General features: G+C 40.1%; 1 protein-coding gene across 1 annotated transcript in view; it reads left to right on the forward strand.

Annotated features, from left to right (window-relative positions):
• The first annotated feature begins 353 nt into the window (after positions 1–353).
• Positions 354–19,008, forward strand: part of fmn2a (formin 2a) — a 50,457-nt gene continuing 31,802 nt past the window's right edge. The window contains exons 1-5 of the mRNA XM_046854951.1: positions 354–2,445; positions 3,381–3,541; positions 6,711–6,809; positions 10,197–11,161; positions 11,477–11,621. Coding sequence (XP_046710907.1) covers positions 354–2,445; positions 3,381–3,541; positions 6,711–6,809; positions 10,197–11,161; positions 11,477–11,621 — 3,462 coding nt within the window. The remainder of the gene's footprint in view (positions 2,446–3,380; positions 3,542–6,710; positions 6,810–10,196; positions 11,162–11,476; positions 11,622–19,008) is intronic.

Below are 19,008 nucleotides of genomic sequence, written 5' to 3' on the forward strand. Positions count from 1 at the left end.
GACCACCTGCCTTTTGCTGCCAAAAAAGTCCTGACCCATCGAGCATTAACAACTGCAGTAGCTCATCTGTTGGATTGGATCATACGAGCCAGACTTCGCTCCCCACGTGCATTAATTATAATAGTTCAGAATGATATAGAATATACAGAGTGGAGCAGAACTGCATGTTGATTACTGCAGTAAAATCAGTAAAGCATCAGTGAGTCATCTGTGTCCTAGCAGTATAGTGTGGAGTTCACTAGTGTGATGGCAAATTGAAAAAACTCCCTATTTGAGCTATTTGTGTTTTTTTTCTTTTCAAAAAGTGTGCTTATTAAGTCTACATGTATATGTGTGTTTATGTTTAAGACAGGATGCAAACCATCCAGACTATAGAGACACACTTCCCCTTGTTGCGAGAGATCTTCTACCCTTCTACTTTCAGCCATCAGGAGAGAGACCGGAGAAAGAGCAGCCTTACAAGCCTTATTAGGAAACAAAAACATCTACAGAAAGGGTTTGATTCAAAGCCCCAGTCATGTGAGGATGTACCGGGCCGAGCCGAGCATCCTCGGTTCAGCCGATCCTCCAGCATACCAGGATGTGAATCACCAAATCGAGCTTTTGGCCGAGGGAGAGAGAGGATTCAAGAAGGAGAGCAAGAAAATGCAAAAGAGATAGATGAAGCGCCACCCCCCTTTATGTCTTCCGTCGGAGCGTCACCGGTTACATCATCGAACCAGCTGCTACCAACCACAGAGGGAGAGGGTGAGGGATTACAGAGTGAGGGACAGAGAAAGCCAGAGTGCTCAAACCAGAAATTGGAGGCACAGACTAAACAGCAGAAGCAGAAAGAGCAACCAGAGAATACTCACTCTCGGCATGGCTTGATTGCCAAAGGGGTTCGCTTGCTGAGGAACATGGGTAACCAGGAAGCCAAGCAAAAGAAGGCAGGTGCACCCAGGGCAGAGTGCATCACAGACCTGTATGGATTTAATTATAAAGGCGCAGAGGGCTCCAGAAAGATAAAGAAGTCCCAGGACAAAGTCAGAAAATCATCTGCTGACTCGGCTGAGAAGAAGTCCGAAACTGAAAGCTCCACGAGTTCTGTATTCTCCAACATTCACATACGGAATCGACTGTCCAAGAAGCCAGGGTCCAAAAACAATATAGATATTAATTGTGAAAGTGGTGGTGGTGATGTTGATGGAACCAATTTAAAGAAGGATCTAGAAGGCCTTACATGTGACAGCATTTCAGAAAAAAATAGGTGGATTCCAGGAAGTAGAGAATCATCTGTGGATATGGGTGTGGAACACGGAATGGGAGAGAGCAGCAAGTCGGGGTCTGACACTGATCTCTGTAGCTTTCATTCAGCCTTTGATAGCCAAGATATGTTAACAGATATCCAGTGTATCATTGAACAGCAGCAGTGGGGCAATAAAATAGAAGGGTGTTTAGAAGGAGGAAAACCTGAGATCATTCAAGATCTGGAGAACGATGAACCTCAGGAAGATGAAGCATCTTTGTTTTTAGCTGCGGACGTGGATGTACCATACATACCCTCCTCTTCCTTTGCTAATTTTCATGATGGAAAGACTGAAATAGTAGCTTCATTGTCTGAAACCAGGCCAAGAAGTCAATCTGTTTGGAGCTCAAATGGCCTGAAGATATCGCATGACCAAAATATGGCCCCTGTCACCAAATCAGAAAGCATCCATAACATCCAGGCTAATTTAATTAAAGGGTCTAATAGCTTCAGCACTCAGGACACCTCAAACAGCATGTCCTACAAAAGAACTGAGGAGAATCTGGAAGAAGGCTCCTCTGCCTCATCCCCAATTGATGAGTGTCTTCAAGGAAACAATGATGACTCTATTGAGCTGCTTACTGATCTCAGAGTTGACCCAGGAACAAAGGTTCAGCAGATAAATTTTATGCCACAGAATAGTATTAGTGCTGTGGATCTCAATTTGGCACCTAGTGTGGAGCAAAATGTATTAATGGTGCAGACAAGGCCAAACATCCCTGCCCAGATAAGGAGGAAAAGTACTGGCACTTCATTAACCCCCTGGATGTTGGAGAACATTGCTGAACGAGGTTTACACCCAAGCAAATTCTCAAGTTCTGGAGTCAAACTGTACCCTACCATCCAGCCATCTTATGTGAAGACCACTACAAGGCAGTTGTCGTCTCCTCCACACTCCCCCAATGCCACACCTGCTCAAAGCCCCTCATGTCCACGCAAACTCAGCCAAGATCTTAAACAGGCATCACTCAGAACTGAATGTTGGAGGACACACAGACCACGTTCCTGTAGCATCGCAAGCCCGGAAAGTTTTGATAGTAGCTGGTATCAGGCTTTAGACAGGTGTCATGAACTTTCACAACGAGAATTCCACACTCAGCAACCATCTTCTGGTCTTCAGGCAACTGCCAGAACCACATTTCAGGATGTATTCTCAGGTGAGCCAACCCTTGCTACTATATTATTTAGTGAACTAATTACAATTACAAATAAAAACAATATAGAAGGAGAGCGTGCTGTTTAAAGGTGGTGCCTGGTATAGCTGGGTCACTGCTCCAGTATCCCCAGTTCAACCTGAGTTTTGTTGCTCTGTTTTCCCTCTGTTTTTATGGGTTTTATCCAGATTTACTAGTCCACATCTGCACAGAATAGCTTTTGTATTCAAAGGAATCCCTGACTTGGCAAATCTTTGCACACATTAGATACTTTCCCCAATTCACTTATTTATTAATTTTATTCAGCCTGTATAGCAGGCAATAACAGTGCCAGTTGTGCCAATTGGGCAGGTGGTAGCTTAGTAGTTGTGGTAGCATTGGACGCTTGATTCAAAGGTCATTAGTTCGCATCCTAGCCACACCAAGCTGACACCCCATAGCTGCTCAGTTGCATGAATGAGATAAATGTAAGTCACACTTGAAAAGGGTGTCTGCCAAATGGCATAAATATAAATGTTCCAGACCTCTGTTTCTGCTGAAACAACTATTCATTGACAGGAGCTTGAGCAAAACCAGTCCTGTTATCTAAGTGTGAGAAATGAATTTAATCTGGAAAAAGTGTTTACTTTTTCTGATTTGACATTTGACGCTTGAACGCGATGCGCAGACCGGATGCCATTTGCACAGTGTGAGACTTGAGGCTCTGTATAAAACCCCAGGCGAGGTAGCATGGTGATGTTTTTTACATTTACTCTTAGCCTTCCAGTGAAATGCCCAAAAGCCTCAATCTTCAACCGTGATAAAGGGGCTTTATACTTGTCACATGTACATTACAGCACAGTAAAGTTCTTCCTTTGCATATCCCAGCGACTCTCACGTTCTCTCTCTGTTTCTCTCTCTCTCACTCTCTCTCTCTCTCTCTTTCTCTCTCCCTTCAGGTCAATCTCTGTTATCTAGATGCACTGCTGCTCATGGTGATAATGAAGAAGCAAAGAAGTTTTGTTCACTCTTCCTGGCTTTGGGAATTCTTCAGCCCTTCGACGACTGCCTCGGAAAGCCAATCACAGGAAGTGATGCGGTCAACAAGCCCGTTTTTAATGTACGTTTTCCCTTCTCTCTCTCTTCGACTTTCCAATTAAAAAACAAGATCATGTTGTTGTTCTCTAGAACTATTTATGTGACATTTTCAAAAACTAATTTACCATTATGTTTTTGTACACTAATACTAATCTAAACTAACACTAAGCTAACACTAATTCGAGCTTAAAATATCAGTGTAAGAATCTGTGTGGATATTCCATAAATACATGATTTTTAATTCTAAATCTACCCAGTATATACTAGAGGGAAACTATATCTAATCATGTCTCATGCTAAACATTCAGCAGAGGGAGCACAGATATTTTTGTCCCAGTGTTAAAGAAAGCTGATAGAAGGCAGGCAGCTGCTGCAGGAAGTTGCTATAATTAACACTATTTTCTCACATCTTACAGCACATCATTAAACACCTCAGGATGTCCAGAACCATGGAGAGGAAAAACTGTTGAAAAAATGTGTGTGTGTGTGTGTGTGTGTGTGTAACCCTGACCCTAGTCTGCACGTGTTTTGCTCATTTTATAGACACACACACACACACACACACACACACACACACACACACACACTTTTTCTATTATAATATTTTTTTCACTATTTTATTTTTTTAAATATAAAGGCTATAGCAGTGAGGAGATGAAGTGAAAAATGTGCAGACACTGCTGTAAAGGTAGAAAAAGTAAAAGATTATAAGGCTATGGCATAGAAAACAATGTGTAAAAGCTGAATAAACAAGTACACTAATTATATGTATATGTAAATATGAATTATTAGGCAGAATGTACAGTAATGTATATATACATACACAAAAAAATTAAATAGTGCAGATGTATGTAACACAATATGTCTCGAGAATTTGGGGTAAAAACACAATATGTAATATGTACATTGGATGTACAACTGTACAGTGTTTATACAATGATCTCATGGTGTAGTGTAGAGTTCAGTAGTGTGATGGTGGATGGAAAACCCTGTCCCTGAACCTACTGGTTCTGGTGCGTATGTTCCTGTATCTCCTTGTGGATGAAAGGAGGTAAACAGTTTGTGACTGGGATGTGAAGAGTCCTTGATGATGTTGTGTGCTCTGCACAGACGTCTGCTGTGGTAAAGGTTCAATGGCAGGTAGTTGGGTGCCAGTGATGCTTTGGGTGATTTTGACCAGCCTTTGCAGGCTTTACATTCATACATAGTAAAGCCTCCGTTCCATAAAGTGATGGAGTTGGTCAGGATGCTCTCGAAGATGCAGCGGTAAACACTCGTTAGAATCCCTGGGGACAGATTAGCTTTCTTAAGACTCCTCAAGAAGTACAGGTGCTGTTATGCCTTTTTAAACAGAGGTAAAGTGTTCTGGTGCTAGGACAGATCCTTCCAAGAACTTAAAGCTGGAGACCCGCTCTACCTCAATTCCATTGATGTTGACTGGGAAGTGTCTCCAGCTGTTAGACTTTTGTCCTGCTTGTTAACAGGGGTCTCTATCTGGCATGATGCCAACTGTCATTTCTTCTCATCAGTGGTGGGCGGTTAGGGCCAGCAAAGCCTTCTCTGCTGGCCTAAACACTATCAGATGCACTGACCTACATTTACAATCCATGAAATTGTATTAATTTATTCCCAACAGTTTATTCTCTTCATTTTGTAACGTGTCTCTTGGCTGCACTGCTTCCAGTACGTGTATGTGGATGTTAGATTTTTTGTCTAATCAGATTTTAGCCTCTATGTGCTGCCATGTCAATCTAATCTGCCCAGGGCCTTCAAAGTCTGTACTGTTGTCGTTTTTACCATAGTCTCCTTAAGAATTAGCTCTTTTTCTTTAACCAATCAGATTTTGAATTCGCCTCACAGGGTCAGCTAGCTAGCACAGAATAGCATTAGCATTTTCCCATCCTCTGATTGGTTGGTCAGAGGGTAACTGTTACAGCTAAGTTCGACTGGAAAAACATGTGTGTAGCTCTGCACACATTAATACATCTGAGAAATTTTTTATGCCTACGGAGGAAGAGAAATTGATTTGGTTTCGGATATACTTAAAAATCCATTTTCAAGAAAAGCTAGACATTGTGAGGAGGTCGGCCAACCCCGAAGATAGCTAGCGTGTCTCAGTCCGGGAAAGGGTTTGTTCACCACTTCCAGACCAGTGAATACGAGCCGTACCACTGATTACAGTCTCTGAGGAGCGCTGCAAATTATGAGTCTGCATCTCTGGTGAGTAGGTTGTATTTTATTTCCATTTTTAATGTTTCTGTCATGTTATTAGACAAATATTGATTCTGAACTGCTCCAGATGATGTGGGTGGCACAGTTGCGGTTGTAGTGTAGAGGTTTGGAGTCTTAACTGGGTTTCTTGCTTTAGTAAAATGGTATTCACCCTCTATTTGTGAAAAATTGTCTTTGTAATGCCACGCATTGTTATATTGTGTTTTTGTATAGTATTGATGTTTTCTATAATTGCAACGTGATAGTGATGGTATTAAAAGGTGGATTAAGTTGTGTAAGTCCCCACTGAAGGCCCAGGTACCAAATGCACGGCCCGCCACTGCTCCTCATGCATGTGGTTTATTATTCATTATTTTGATGAATAAAAAAAAGTTTCTTTTAGATCTGTAATACATTCTGCTATGGTAGGAATATCTTAATATTGATTCAATATAATTTCAGCCTATGTTTAACATGAGACAAATACTCAAGTTATATTCTAATTAGAATGGAGTAATGGAGTAAGTTTTAAAGTAAGGTATCTATACTTTTAATCAAGTAGAATTTTCAGGAATCTTTCACCTCTGGTATTAGATAGAAAAAAAAGTTTGACATTATAGCATTATTTATTTTAAGTTTAGGAAATGTAAAAAAATATATTAACTACCACTACCACTACCACTACTACTACTACTACTACTAATAATAATAATAAATAGATAAACATTAAATTAAACTAACCAACCTATTACCCTATAACACCATCTTTATGCTCTAGCCAAAAGGTCTGAGTGTGTACCAGCAGAGGTCTCTGTTCCCTTTATAGATGGACATGTTAAAGAGAAATTGTTCTTACATTCTCAACATTTCCATTTTCCATTTTCTCTCTCTCTCTCTCTCTCTCACACACACACACACACACACACACACACACACACACACACACACACACACACACACTCACTCTTTTTCTCTTCTAGAAGGACACGTTGTACACATGGACCCCACTTGGTCAGCCTGAGGTTCGGGCTCCAGGGCGATTACATACCCCTTGGCCTCCAGCCTACTCTACAGCCCAGGTGTGTGTGTGTGTGTGTGTGTGTGTGTGTGTGTGTGTCTTTGGAAAAAAGTGATTTATTATTTTTCACATGCATAACATAACTTTGCCCCTGTGCACAAAGCCAGCTCCATTAAGATAAGCTTCTCATGAGTTAAAGTAGATGATCTCAAATGGCCTGCTATAAAGCTTTGATCTCAACAGTATTGAACACCTTTGGGATGAATGTGAACACTGACTGCACCCCAGACCTCCTCACCTCACCTACATCAGCACTTTATTAACACCCTTGTGGCTGAATGATCTCCCCAAGCATACTCCAAAATTAAATGGAACATCTCAGAAGAGTTATTATAACAGCAAATGGGGACTAAATGTGAAATGGGATGTTTAAAAAGCACATACGAGTCTTGTGGTCAGGTGTCCATAAACATTTGCCCATGGTGTGTCCATAGAATATGCACTTTATATTTATACATGTTTGTGTGTGAGTGCATGTGTGAGATCATTCTAATGGGTTATTGCTATAATAACTCATATATTACCTTCTATTGTTAGAGTTTCTCAGTAAAATATTATAAATATTTTGTTCCTTTTTCAAGAAGGAACAGCTCTTCATAGCAGTTAAATAGGAAATAACTTGTTTCACGGATATACAATTAACAATAAATGTAACTCTAAAAGGATAAAAAGGATGACATGCTGGCAAGTTGCTCTATTACAGAGAAAAGAATGAACTTCATAGTGCTTACAGTACCTCAGGTCACATCCCACCACATCATCACTGATTTAGTTTCCTATAACACCACATCCTGAGTGTTTTAATTATTTCAATAATAAACGTGTTATCTCGAGCTGATGCCAGACGCTGAGTCCAGATTCATGTTCCTAATTGACAAGAAAGCTAATATTACAAATAATGTAAAGCAATCATTTATCCAAGAGATGAATTATGAGTCAAAGAACATTTCCTGGAAAATGATTTCCACAAAAGAGGCAAAAAGAGCATATACTGATTTGTCAGTGGGTGGGGTCTGTCAAAGAAGAGTGCTGTCTATAACTGACTTATTAACCTATTATAAGGAGATATCTCATTTCTAATGGGTGGTCAAGAGTGGGTTTGGCATCATTGCATTAATTAAAGAAGCTTTTGTGGCTATGATTCTGTTTATGGTTATGTTCAGTCAATTCACTGATGCTGTTATTTAGCAGTTTAGGATTACGAGTAAAATGTGTAATGATTTTCAATTGGTGAACCATAATGAATAGTCATTTAATTTTTTGGTTCCTCCATTTACAGCATTTGGCAGATGCCTTTATTCAGAGTGACATATAATTACAACAAAACATTTGAGGGTTTAGGACCTTGTTAATGAGCTCAGCTTTGTGTGGTGGATCTGGAATTTGAACTCATGTCCTTCTGGTTCAAAGTTAAATGCCTTAGTTAATGTGATACCACTTCCCCAGCTACATATATAATGGAGTCTTATACCCATTGTATGATTAGACCCCTAACCTCAAAAAGTCACATGGTTTCTGAACTCGGTTATGACTCGAATAGGATATTAGATTAACCCTATTATGTTATTGTTCAAATCCTAGCCCCACCCAGCTACTATTCTTAGGGCCTTGCGCAAGGTCCTTAACCATCAACTGCTCAGTTGTCACTCAGTTGTCGCTCAGTTATTTGGATTTGATTAAACTTGCTTAAAAATGTTCTAATAAATGTAATAACTTTCCCTCCTTCATGAACAACAGTTTGTGGGCACCTGACTATGAGATTGTTATGTGCTTTTTTGAACATTTTACATTTAGTCATTATTTGTTGTTATAATAAACTCTTCTGGGAAGATGTTCCCCTGAAGTAAAAGTCAGCCTTAGTAAAGTCAGGTGGGTTGAGAAGACCTGGGGTGAGGTTTGTGCTTAATTTACCACAAAGGTGTTCAGTATGGTTGAGGTCAGTGTTCAATAGCAGGCCACTCAAGATCTTCCTCTCAAAACGATGGAGATATCATTTTATCATGGAGCTGGCTTTGTGCACAGGGGCATTGTCATGCTGGAACAGGTTTGGTTCTAGTGCTCCAAGTGAAGGCAAATTCAATGCTGTCGCACCCAAAGACAACCTTTGCAAATGTGTGCCTTCAGCTTTGTGCAACAGTTTGTGAAAGAACCCCAAATGGCTGCATAAGACAGGTGTCCCAATACTAAATAGGGTGAGATAATAATGTAACACACAGCATTTCTGTAACATTTGAATAGAGCTGACTCAATTATACAGTTTAGACTTCTTGGAGAGATAGCACTATCACGTCTGTAAGTAATTAGACCTCACATATACAAGGTTTTCCCCACCCCACACACACACACCGAGGCGTTTGAAGTTTTGGAAGCTGTTTGAGGCTGGATCACAGTGTAGTGTTGGCTCTTTTGCCTGATTTCCCCCAGAATCCGCGGCTCGCCTACAAGGAGCCCACAGAGACACCACTCCTGGCGTCTAGACTCTCTAGACTCCTGTGACCCACACTACTGGTTTGTGTGTACATGTGTGCGTGCATTTCATTTTACATGCTGAACGGGGCGATTCCTTTATTCCTCCATGTTTGCCCTCACCCCATTATCCGGGAAGCAAGAGTAAATTTTTCCCTCCATCAGCCAAACCACTTTTAATGCATTGTGGTCCACCGCATGCATGCTTGGCCTGTGTTATTGGAAAAGCCCTATCTTCTCACACACACACACACACAAGCATTGTAAGTGTTGTTTTGCCTAACTTACAGTACATTTGGTCGTCTCCAATAAGACCTTAGCAAACAGGGGAACAATTATACAACAGGATCCAAAAGCCTAAGATTTCTTTAGTGTATCATAATTTCTCATTAATTCCAGATAAAAAATAAATAAATTGCCTCTGGAATGAAAAAAAAAATCAGCAGTGGGTCATTTGTCTTTAGCAAATCCAAAACTGCACTCTGTTAATACTTACTTTTTAATAGATGTATTGTTTATAGCTGCCATGAGGTAACTGAATATTGAAAGTTCATGCTGTGTGAAACTGTGGAAAAGAATGTAGCTACAAAAAAAATTTAAGGATGACATGTTCTTTTAACAGCAAAATCATTCTAAGTGCAAATTGCTGTTGTTGAGAGGAACAAAGTCTTTGTAAATTACTTACTTTAAAAAAAAAGGAAGTTCAGGGTGGTAAGAACGAGTGTGCTTTTGGGTTACGCTTCACCCAGTATTGTTTTTTCCTTGCTGTGTCCAAAAACAGATAATTCAGACAAATGTATGCATTTAGGTTATTGCCATATTTTATTGCATGGTTCTGTGGCAAATAGTTGGAACCCCAGCCCTTAACCTTTTCTATAAAAATGTTTTATTCTTTTTTATTTTTTGTAAAAAAAAAAAAAAGCCTGCTGTACAGGATTGGAATACAGCGTCAACTGATAATCTGGAGAGAACGATCAAAGAGTTAAGAGAGAAGATACAACATCTAGAGCAACCCAGCAGACCTGTTAACTCCTCTGAAGAAGGAGATGGTGCATATGGTGTTAATCCTGGTCATGCATTCACAAAAGTCAATGGACGAATGTCTCGTTATGAGGCGCGGTCAGTCCAAACCTCTCCCATTGAGGAGGAATTCAAGTTTACAGTGCCTTTATCTGACCAGTCAGGAGCGTGTGATGTAACTGACAGCACCACTTCATCAGGAGTACAACTACACAAGTGCCAAATACTACAGCAGAAGGGCACAACACAAAGTCTTCCACCTTCTTCACATTCTATTCTGACTAGTGCCACTGTATCTACAGGTTCTACTATGCTGCCCCCAACTTTGGGACAAGATTTTTCGGTAGCAAAACCTCCTCCACACTCACCAACTCTCTACCCCCTGACTACAACTGTTCAACTTGTGGTGAAGGTCCCACCTCCTCCCCCTCTTCCACTACCTCCTTCAAGCATTGGACCAACACCACCACCACCACCACCTCCACCTCCTCCACCTCTTCCAAGTTTTGGACCTCCTCCTCCTTTACCTCTTATAAGTTTTGGACCTCCACCTCCTCCACCGCTTCCAGGTTTTGGACCTCCACCTCCTCCATCGCTTTCAGGTTTTGGACCTCCACCTCCTCCACCGCTTCCAGGTTTTGGACCTCCACCTCCTCCACCTCTTCCAGGTTTTGGACCTCCACCTCCTCCACCTCTTCCAGGTTTTGGACCTCCACCTCCTCCTGGGTGTGGACCTGTTTCTCCACCCTCTTTCAGGTCAATGTCAGTGAGTTTCTCTCAGGACTCTGTCCCCTCGAAGGCAGTCATCGAGACTCCACGAGCCATGAAGCCTTTATATTGGACCAGAATACAGCTGCATGCCAAAAGGTAGTTATTTGCCTCATTGAGTATAAATTATTTGTGTATTCTGCTTTAGCATATGTAGTACATGAGTAGTATATGCCTGTGTATACACAATTACATTTACACAAATTTTACACAAATACATTTAGACAAATTTGCCTGGGTAAAACTTAATATATTAACTAAAACTAAATATAATATAATTAATGAAATAACTCTTATTTTCACCTGAGGGTGAAGGAATTAGTATCTACTGCATTCAAAGTAATACATCCCCATGTTGGTCTTAAATGTTTCATAATCACAATTAAAGGGCTTCATTTTCTCCTTTGGCTACAGAGATCCAAAGACACAACTGGTATGGGAGAAGGTGGAAGAGCCACCTATTGACTTTGCAGAGTTTGTTGAGCTTTTTGCCAAAAGTGCAGTAAAAGAGAAGAGGAAGCCAATCTCTGATACCATCCCCAAGTCCAAGACTAAACAGGTAAACAAAATCTGCATTGTTTAAATTGTTTTATTCATTTTAGATCAGAGCGGTCCAATCTTTTCCACAAAGGGCCAATGTGGGTGCAGGTTTTCATTCCAACCAATCAGGCCACACTGGCTAGTCAATAAAATCATTAGATTTAAACAGGTAGAATTTAGTGAGGGCTTGCTTGGTTGGAATGATACCTTGCACATACACCGGCCCTTTGTGGTAATGATTGGACACCCCTTGTTTAGATAGTCCATAGATATTTATTCAAATTATATTTAAAAATTTTGGATTAGCTGGAGATGATGAACTGCAAATCTGAAAAATCTCATTCTCTTGATCTATCTCAGGGGTCTATGCATTGGGGTTTGCAGAACTATGATAGAATTGGTGATGGTACATTTAGTAAAACAAAAAAATCAGTAAACCAGGTCTTCAACTCCTTCAGATTACTAACAAATAGACAGAAATGCTGGTCAGTAAAAAATATTTAATTAAAAAGGAAGGTGTAGTGCTGGACCCTGAGAGACTGGAGCCTTAATGATGGGCTGGGATCAACACAGCATTAAAAGCAACACTGCCTCTGTGTTCTGTAACTGCAAAAGCTAATTTGCAAATGGTTAAACATATATATTATTTTTGGTATGAACAGAATGCCAATTTAGATATCAAGCCATTTGTTTGGGAAAATTGTTCTACAGCCAACCGGAGGGCCTTATTTTAGACGTGTAAAACCCACGGCTGTTTTTGATCAGTTCTGGTAAAGGAGTAACAGTGAAATGAAATGGTTTCACACAAGAGAAATGTTTTCTGGTTGGTTCCCTAAATTTCTAGTCTGTCTGCAACTGACGCACTTTATCCAAACCATTATATTCTGTTTTTTTTTTTAAAGACAGTTATACAAATCATACAATAGCATTATGAGACTTAAACATATTGGCCTTTGTTTATCAAACCACAGGCTAAGAATACTATAATACCATCAGTCTAAACTGAGAGAGAATATAGATATAAAAGCAAGATTTTTTTTACAAGTGATAATATAAGTAGTTCTGAACATAATAGGCCTGTAGACTTAGTTGGAAGACTGTTAGTGCCTCAGCAGTGTGGACATCAAGTTTGTTCCACCAAGGTGGCAGATATGATCGAGCTGGTGTCTTGTAGCATGCATTCATTGTAAATTATAAACAGTGGGATCAGTCCATTGGTGATTCTCCCACTAAGGCACATCATATTTTTTATGTTTATAATAACAGCCTGCAACTTCATCATTATAATACACAAATAGTTATTTATTTTTTTGCTCCTGTAATCAATAAGAACTGAATTTACACAAAGTGAAAATTAATTAGAAGATTTTCTTGTCATTCATTCATCCATCCATCCATCCATCCATCCATCCATAACCTTTATCCAACTATTTATTATTCATCCATCCACCAATCTATTCATCCATCCATCCATCCATCCATCCATCCATCCATCCATCCATCCATCCATCCAACCATCCAACCAACCAACCAACCAAAACAGCCAGCTGTTCCATTTTTCCCAAAAACCACAGAAGGGTTTGGTAGAAACAGAAATTTTTCGTTTGATTTCAAGAGCATTTGTATGAGGTCCAATATCCATCCCATATCTTATTATCCTTCCACCCATCTATTCATTCATTCATCCATCCATCCATCCATCCATCCATCCATCCATCCATCAATCTATTCATCCACCCACCAATCTGTCCCATTTTTCACAAAAAACACAAAACCTTTGGGAAAACAAGAGTTTTTTTCTGTGCGTTTAGGATCATTTGTAATGGGGTCAATATACAGACCACCATCTAATTATCCATCCATCCGTCCATTTATCAATCCATCCACCATTCCATACATCCATTAATTCATTCATTGATATGTGTTTACAGAAACCATTACACTTTTGTTTAGAATCTCAGAAACACATTCAGGCACATTTTCTGGAACTATGCAACTTTGTGAGAAACACACAAGATGTTTCAAAAAGTGTTCTTTAATTTACAGGATATTTGTTCTCTGCCTGTTGTTCAATCTTAAAGGTTGATCTTATGTATTTTCACACATGCAGATATTTGAGTGTGGGGAAGGCAGAGGTGGCAAAAGTGCACACATCCTTCACTCAAGTAGAAGTGATAAAAGACTCTGGTAAAAGTACTGACTATACATTTTCACTCAAGTTAAAGTAAAGAGGTTTGGACTCTGGATGTGCTTAAGTAAAAAGTAGTAATTACTACTTCCTGTTTTAGTTTCATGCTGGTAACTGGACCTCACATTATATTAATATAATAATACAAAAGTATTTCAAATGTTGTTACCTAATTAATGTATCAAGCTGAACAACGACCATATAGAACACAAGCAGAGAAAAGATCATGATGATGATGATGATGATGATGATGATGATGATGATGATGATCAGGTGATCAGGAATGTCTCTGTTCTAAGTCATGTTTACATCACTGACCCTTCTGTCTTATTCACGTTAACCCCACACTTCTTGTTGCCTTCTGCCTTGCTTGTTGTTAGCTTCATAGGCTAGACTACATCTGTGGTGTGTGAGAGCCAGGAAATAATACACAAGTGGTAGGTTAAAAAAGCTTCACAATCACAAGAAATAGGTTTATGGGCTAAAATAGGTTCTCAATAAGAAGAAAAAATATTGATCATGTTACCAAATAGAAGGAGAAAGTACAGATATTTGTGTAAAAAATGTAATGAGTGAAATTAAAAAGTTGTCAGAAAAATAAATAGTGAATTAAAGTACTGATACCAGAAAAATCTACTTAAGTACAGTGACTTAATATCTGTAATTCATTACTTCCTAATCTCTGTGGTGAGGTTTACATCTAACAACAGAGACTCCTTTACAAACGCTTAAAAGTAAAAAAAAAGCTTACAGCCAACAGTTATTTTTAAGCAGCTGTTAGAAAATATTTATCACCTGTAAAACAGGCAAGAACTTAACCCTGCTTTGGTGTACTTTTTTTTTGTATGTATTTTATATAATTTTTTACCCAACATTAAAGTTGACAGCTCCTCGCAGACGTAGGCCTATTCTAACCCGTTATTTATGCATGCTGTCACAGTTACATTCCTGTGTGGTTACATGATATGAAAAGAAGCATCCCTATTAAAACGAGTAGAATCCAAAGCAGCCAATCGGAAGCAATCGTTTTCAGTGCTATATAACGGCTACGCATAAGTTATGTAAGTGTAGTAAATCCTTCAGCAGCTCCTCATTGAAATGATATTTACCACACTGTTTTCCAGAGGGGAATGTGTCTTTTTTTTTGGATTTGGTAAGCATCCACTCATCCACCACAAATAGGAAGAAAAATCGCGCTAGTCAGCAGCCCGATACACAGAACGCTAACTTCCGAGCCCCCGCTGCTCAGCGATTAACGATGCGGTTGTTCCTTCGTTAAGGGGGATGGGGTTGGGGGAAGAAGTCCACTTGATGACTCAGCATGCACAGGGTGTGTTCCTTCATGTCCTTGCTTACTGACCAAGGCAGACAGAATCATTGTTTTTGCTCATGTGTTTTGACAAGGGTCTTAACACGTTATGTGGTGAGAAAAGGCTCTAAATGAACTGGAAAAAAATGCTAATGATATTCCCAGAGTGACCGGGGTATGAATACAAAAAATGAGAACATGGTGCCGAAGAATGTTTGCTATTGGGAAGTACATCGATTATTGGTAAAGGGCTAGCGGTTCTGAGCACTTTGTGGGTGTTTTGACTCCACTATGTTTTATTCCTCCTTGTTCTTTCGCTCGCTTTCTCTCGCTGTGTGGGTCTGGGTTAAGTTAAAGATCCACAGAGCCCAAACCACAGGCTTACCCAGAGACTCCAGCCAGCCTGGTGTGGTTTTGTGGTTACGCCACACTGTGGCTGCATGTCTGCGAGTGTGTATTGAAGCAGCCTACTGTTGAAACGCATCTATTCTCTGTTAGTTATTCGAGCTCTGGAATCACATTTACTCAGTGTGGTTGGAGGACTTGGATGTGGTGTGGCGTAAGAAGTCATGGGTTTGATCCCAGCTGATGCTCCTGCTCCAGTGTCAGTAGGATTCTGGCTGCCAAAGTGCCACAGGGCTGTCAATGGGGCTGGGTGATATATACACTCTTGTATTTGAAATTAAATGAGACATGATGAGCAACATTTACTGTTTTGCTATTTCAATAAGATATTAAATAGCAATCTTGGTTTAGCATAAATATAAAGTCAGCATAGATCCATCCATCCTCCATCTTTTAATTTATCCATACATCCATTTATCCATTCATCCATCTATCTTTGCATCAATGTGTTTTCAAAAAACAAGAAGCTTGGGAAGAACTTTATTTTGGTTTAGGATAGAGTTACATCAACCACATATTCCTTCCCCTGCCGATCAGTGGACCCATCACCCATGTGTCCATTGGTCCGTCCATCTACCAAGCCTTAAGTGTGTTTTGGAAATTCCAATAACATATTCCTTCACCTATCTATCTATCTATCTATCTATCTATCTATCTATCTATCTATCTATCTATCTATCTATCTATCTATCTATCTATCTATCTATCTATCTATCTATCTATCTATCTATCAGGCTGATCACAGACACAGGAGAGTTAGGTCAGGGTTAAAGTGTCTTTATTGGGGATCAGAAGTGAGAGTAAAGGAAAGGAGGAATGGTGTTCTGGTGCCCGGGAAAGGAGGAGAGGAGTGGCTGAAGCGGGAGAAGAAGCGGAGCATTCTCGCCACGCTCCGATGCCTTAGGTCCTGACCGGCAGGCTGACTATGCCGCCATCACCATCGGCTCGTAGGGGTCAGGGTCTTTTTGCTGCGTGGCCAAGGAGTTATCCCTTACTTACAAGGAGTTGCATGGGTCCGGCAGGAATTCCTCTTCCACATCTTCTGTCTGCAGCCTGTAGTAAGAGAAAGAGGGGGTGAGTTCCGCCATTAATCGGGAGCCCAAGGTTCTCCAACTCACTGTCCTTCTGGCTGCCTTTCATAAGCCTTGCTGGGCTTGAAGACAGTGGGGAGCTGCCACTCCAATTGAGTTGCCAAAAGGTTGACACACCTCCTCGTTTGCTGCACTGGGCTGCGCCACCTCAGCGCCGTCCTTCCACACCCTGCTGATGGTTGAGTTCGGAGCGCTTGCCCCTTTTGGTACCTGAGGTGGAGGCCCGTCTTCACATTACCCCCACCTCAACTCCAAACTCGCCTTGAGTGGCATTTAAGCCCAGCGTCCATGCTTTACGCCAAATCGTCCTTTTTGTGGTAAACCACCAGTCTGACCTCGTGCCCGCATTCTCCACCACTGTGGCGAATCGCTGCTGCGTTGGGCTGAACACAAACATGAGAGAGTTAGGTCAGGGTTAAAGCGTCTATATTGGGGACCAGAAGTAAGGGTAAAACCAAGGGGAATAGTGTTTTGGTGCCTGGAAAAGGAGCATTTCCGCACCTTCCTTCTGCACCCTGCTGAAGGTTGAGTTCAACCTTTTGGTACCTGAGGTGGAGGCCTGTCATCACACTGTCTGTCTGTCTGTCTGTCTGTCTGTCTGTCTGTCTGTCTGTCTATCTATCTATCTATCTATCTATCTATCTATCTATCTATCTATCTATCTATCTATCTATCTATCTATCTATCTATCTATCTATCCATCCATCCATCCATCCATCCATCCATCCATCCATCCATCCATCCATCCATCCATCCATCCACCAAACCATCCATCCACCAAACCATCTATACATCCATCCAGAAGTGTATTCATTAACTAGGACACTTTCTCAAAAGGTTTTGGGCACTTTTTCTAAACATCTGGAACTGTGTGAGGAACACAGGGAGACAAGCGTTTAATTTTAACTTTAATTAACAGGATTTTTTCTTCTTTGGCTTTATTTCAGTAGATCATTTTAGTTTATGACCAGAAGCTATTCGGATGTTATACAAGAACTACAAGAACCTACAAGAACCATGAATATAAAATAAAGAATTTGTACATACAGAAGAATTCCAATATATGTTTATGTTTTAAATGTATAAAGATCTTTGTGTGTGTTTCATGAGGATTTTCTTTGTCATTGTACAAATACAGTATTTCATATCTTCATAAGTTCCATTGTTTATTCTGTATTCTGCATTAAAATAACTTAGCTCGATGGATTCTCCAAAAGACCTCTTTGAGGAGTGGAAAAAGAAATCGATTCTGATATTATCCATTAAGGGCTTTTCTACCCAGAACCCACAAAGTCCTGGCTTCTTCTAACCAAACACACACACACACACACACACACACACACACACACACACACACACACACACACACACACATATACACACATATACACACACACACACACTGAAAGATCATGCCAAATGTTTATGCTACTGCTCTTCTGGGCCTTTACATTGAGTACAATATTGAAGATAACAAGAACAATACTGGATTTACCTCAATCATAAAAAACATCTGATGTTGTATGTAGATCTGACCTTCAGGACACACAAATAAATACTCAAAGCCCATTCCATACACACCAGACCATATTCTTGCTTCTGAAAAAAAAAAAGCAAACAACGACAAAAGTCCTCTAGAAAACTGGTGTACTCATCCAGGATAATCTGATACAGCCTGAAGATCTTGTGTCAAAAAGCTTTTTTCTAACAGCTACATGTTAACAACTGAATCAGCTTCAATAACTCTTTTCCACCTCGTGAACATGTCAGCACTCAGAGCACTGATCAGGGTAGACTTTCTGGACAACTGTTTTGCATGTGACTTTTTGAATGTTTATAAAAGTAAATGTGTATTTTTTCAATCACATTTCCATTTTATTTGCCAGACACCCTTATCCAGAAGAGCTTACAATTATCTCATTCATACAAATGAGCAGTTGAGGGTTAAGGGCTTTGATCAGTGGCAGCTTACTGGATTTGAACTCAACAACCTTCTGATCGAAAGTCCAAAATCTTAACCACTGTGCTACCCCTTCCTCTTGGTATGAGGAGAAATCTACAGAGAAAAAAAAGCAGCATTGTAGAGATTTTGGGACAGAATTTTTATTTAAGCAGTAATAATAGACTTGATTGTTTTGACCAAATTTTACTATGTATTTAAGATACTTAATAGATTCATGGATGGATGGATGGATGGATGGATGGATGGATGCATGGATGGATAGATGGATGAATGGGTGTGCTATATGGACAAAAGTTTTGGATGCCTGACCCCACAATTTTATATTTCACTTCACATTTAGTCCCTATTAGCTGTTATAAGTCCCTTCACTCTTCTAGGAAGATGTTCGACTAGATTCTGGAGTGTGCATGTGGAGATTTGTACTCAGTGAGCCACACAGGTGTTAGTAAA

The sequence above is a fragment of the Silurus meridionalis genome, chromosome 8 (assembly GCF_014805685.1).
Source record: "Silurus meridionalis isolate SWU-2019-XX chromosome 8, ASM1480568v1, whole genome shotgun sequence".
Taxonomy (NCBI): Eukaryota; Metazoa; Chordata; class Actinopteri; order Siluriformes; family Siluridae; genus Silurus; species Silurus meridionalis.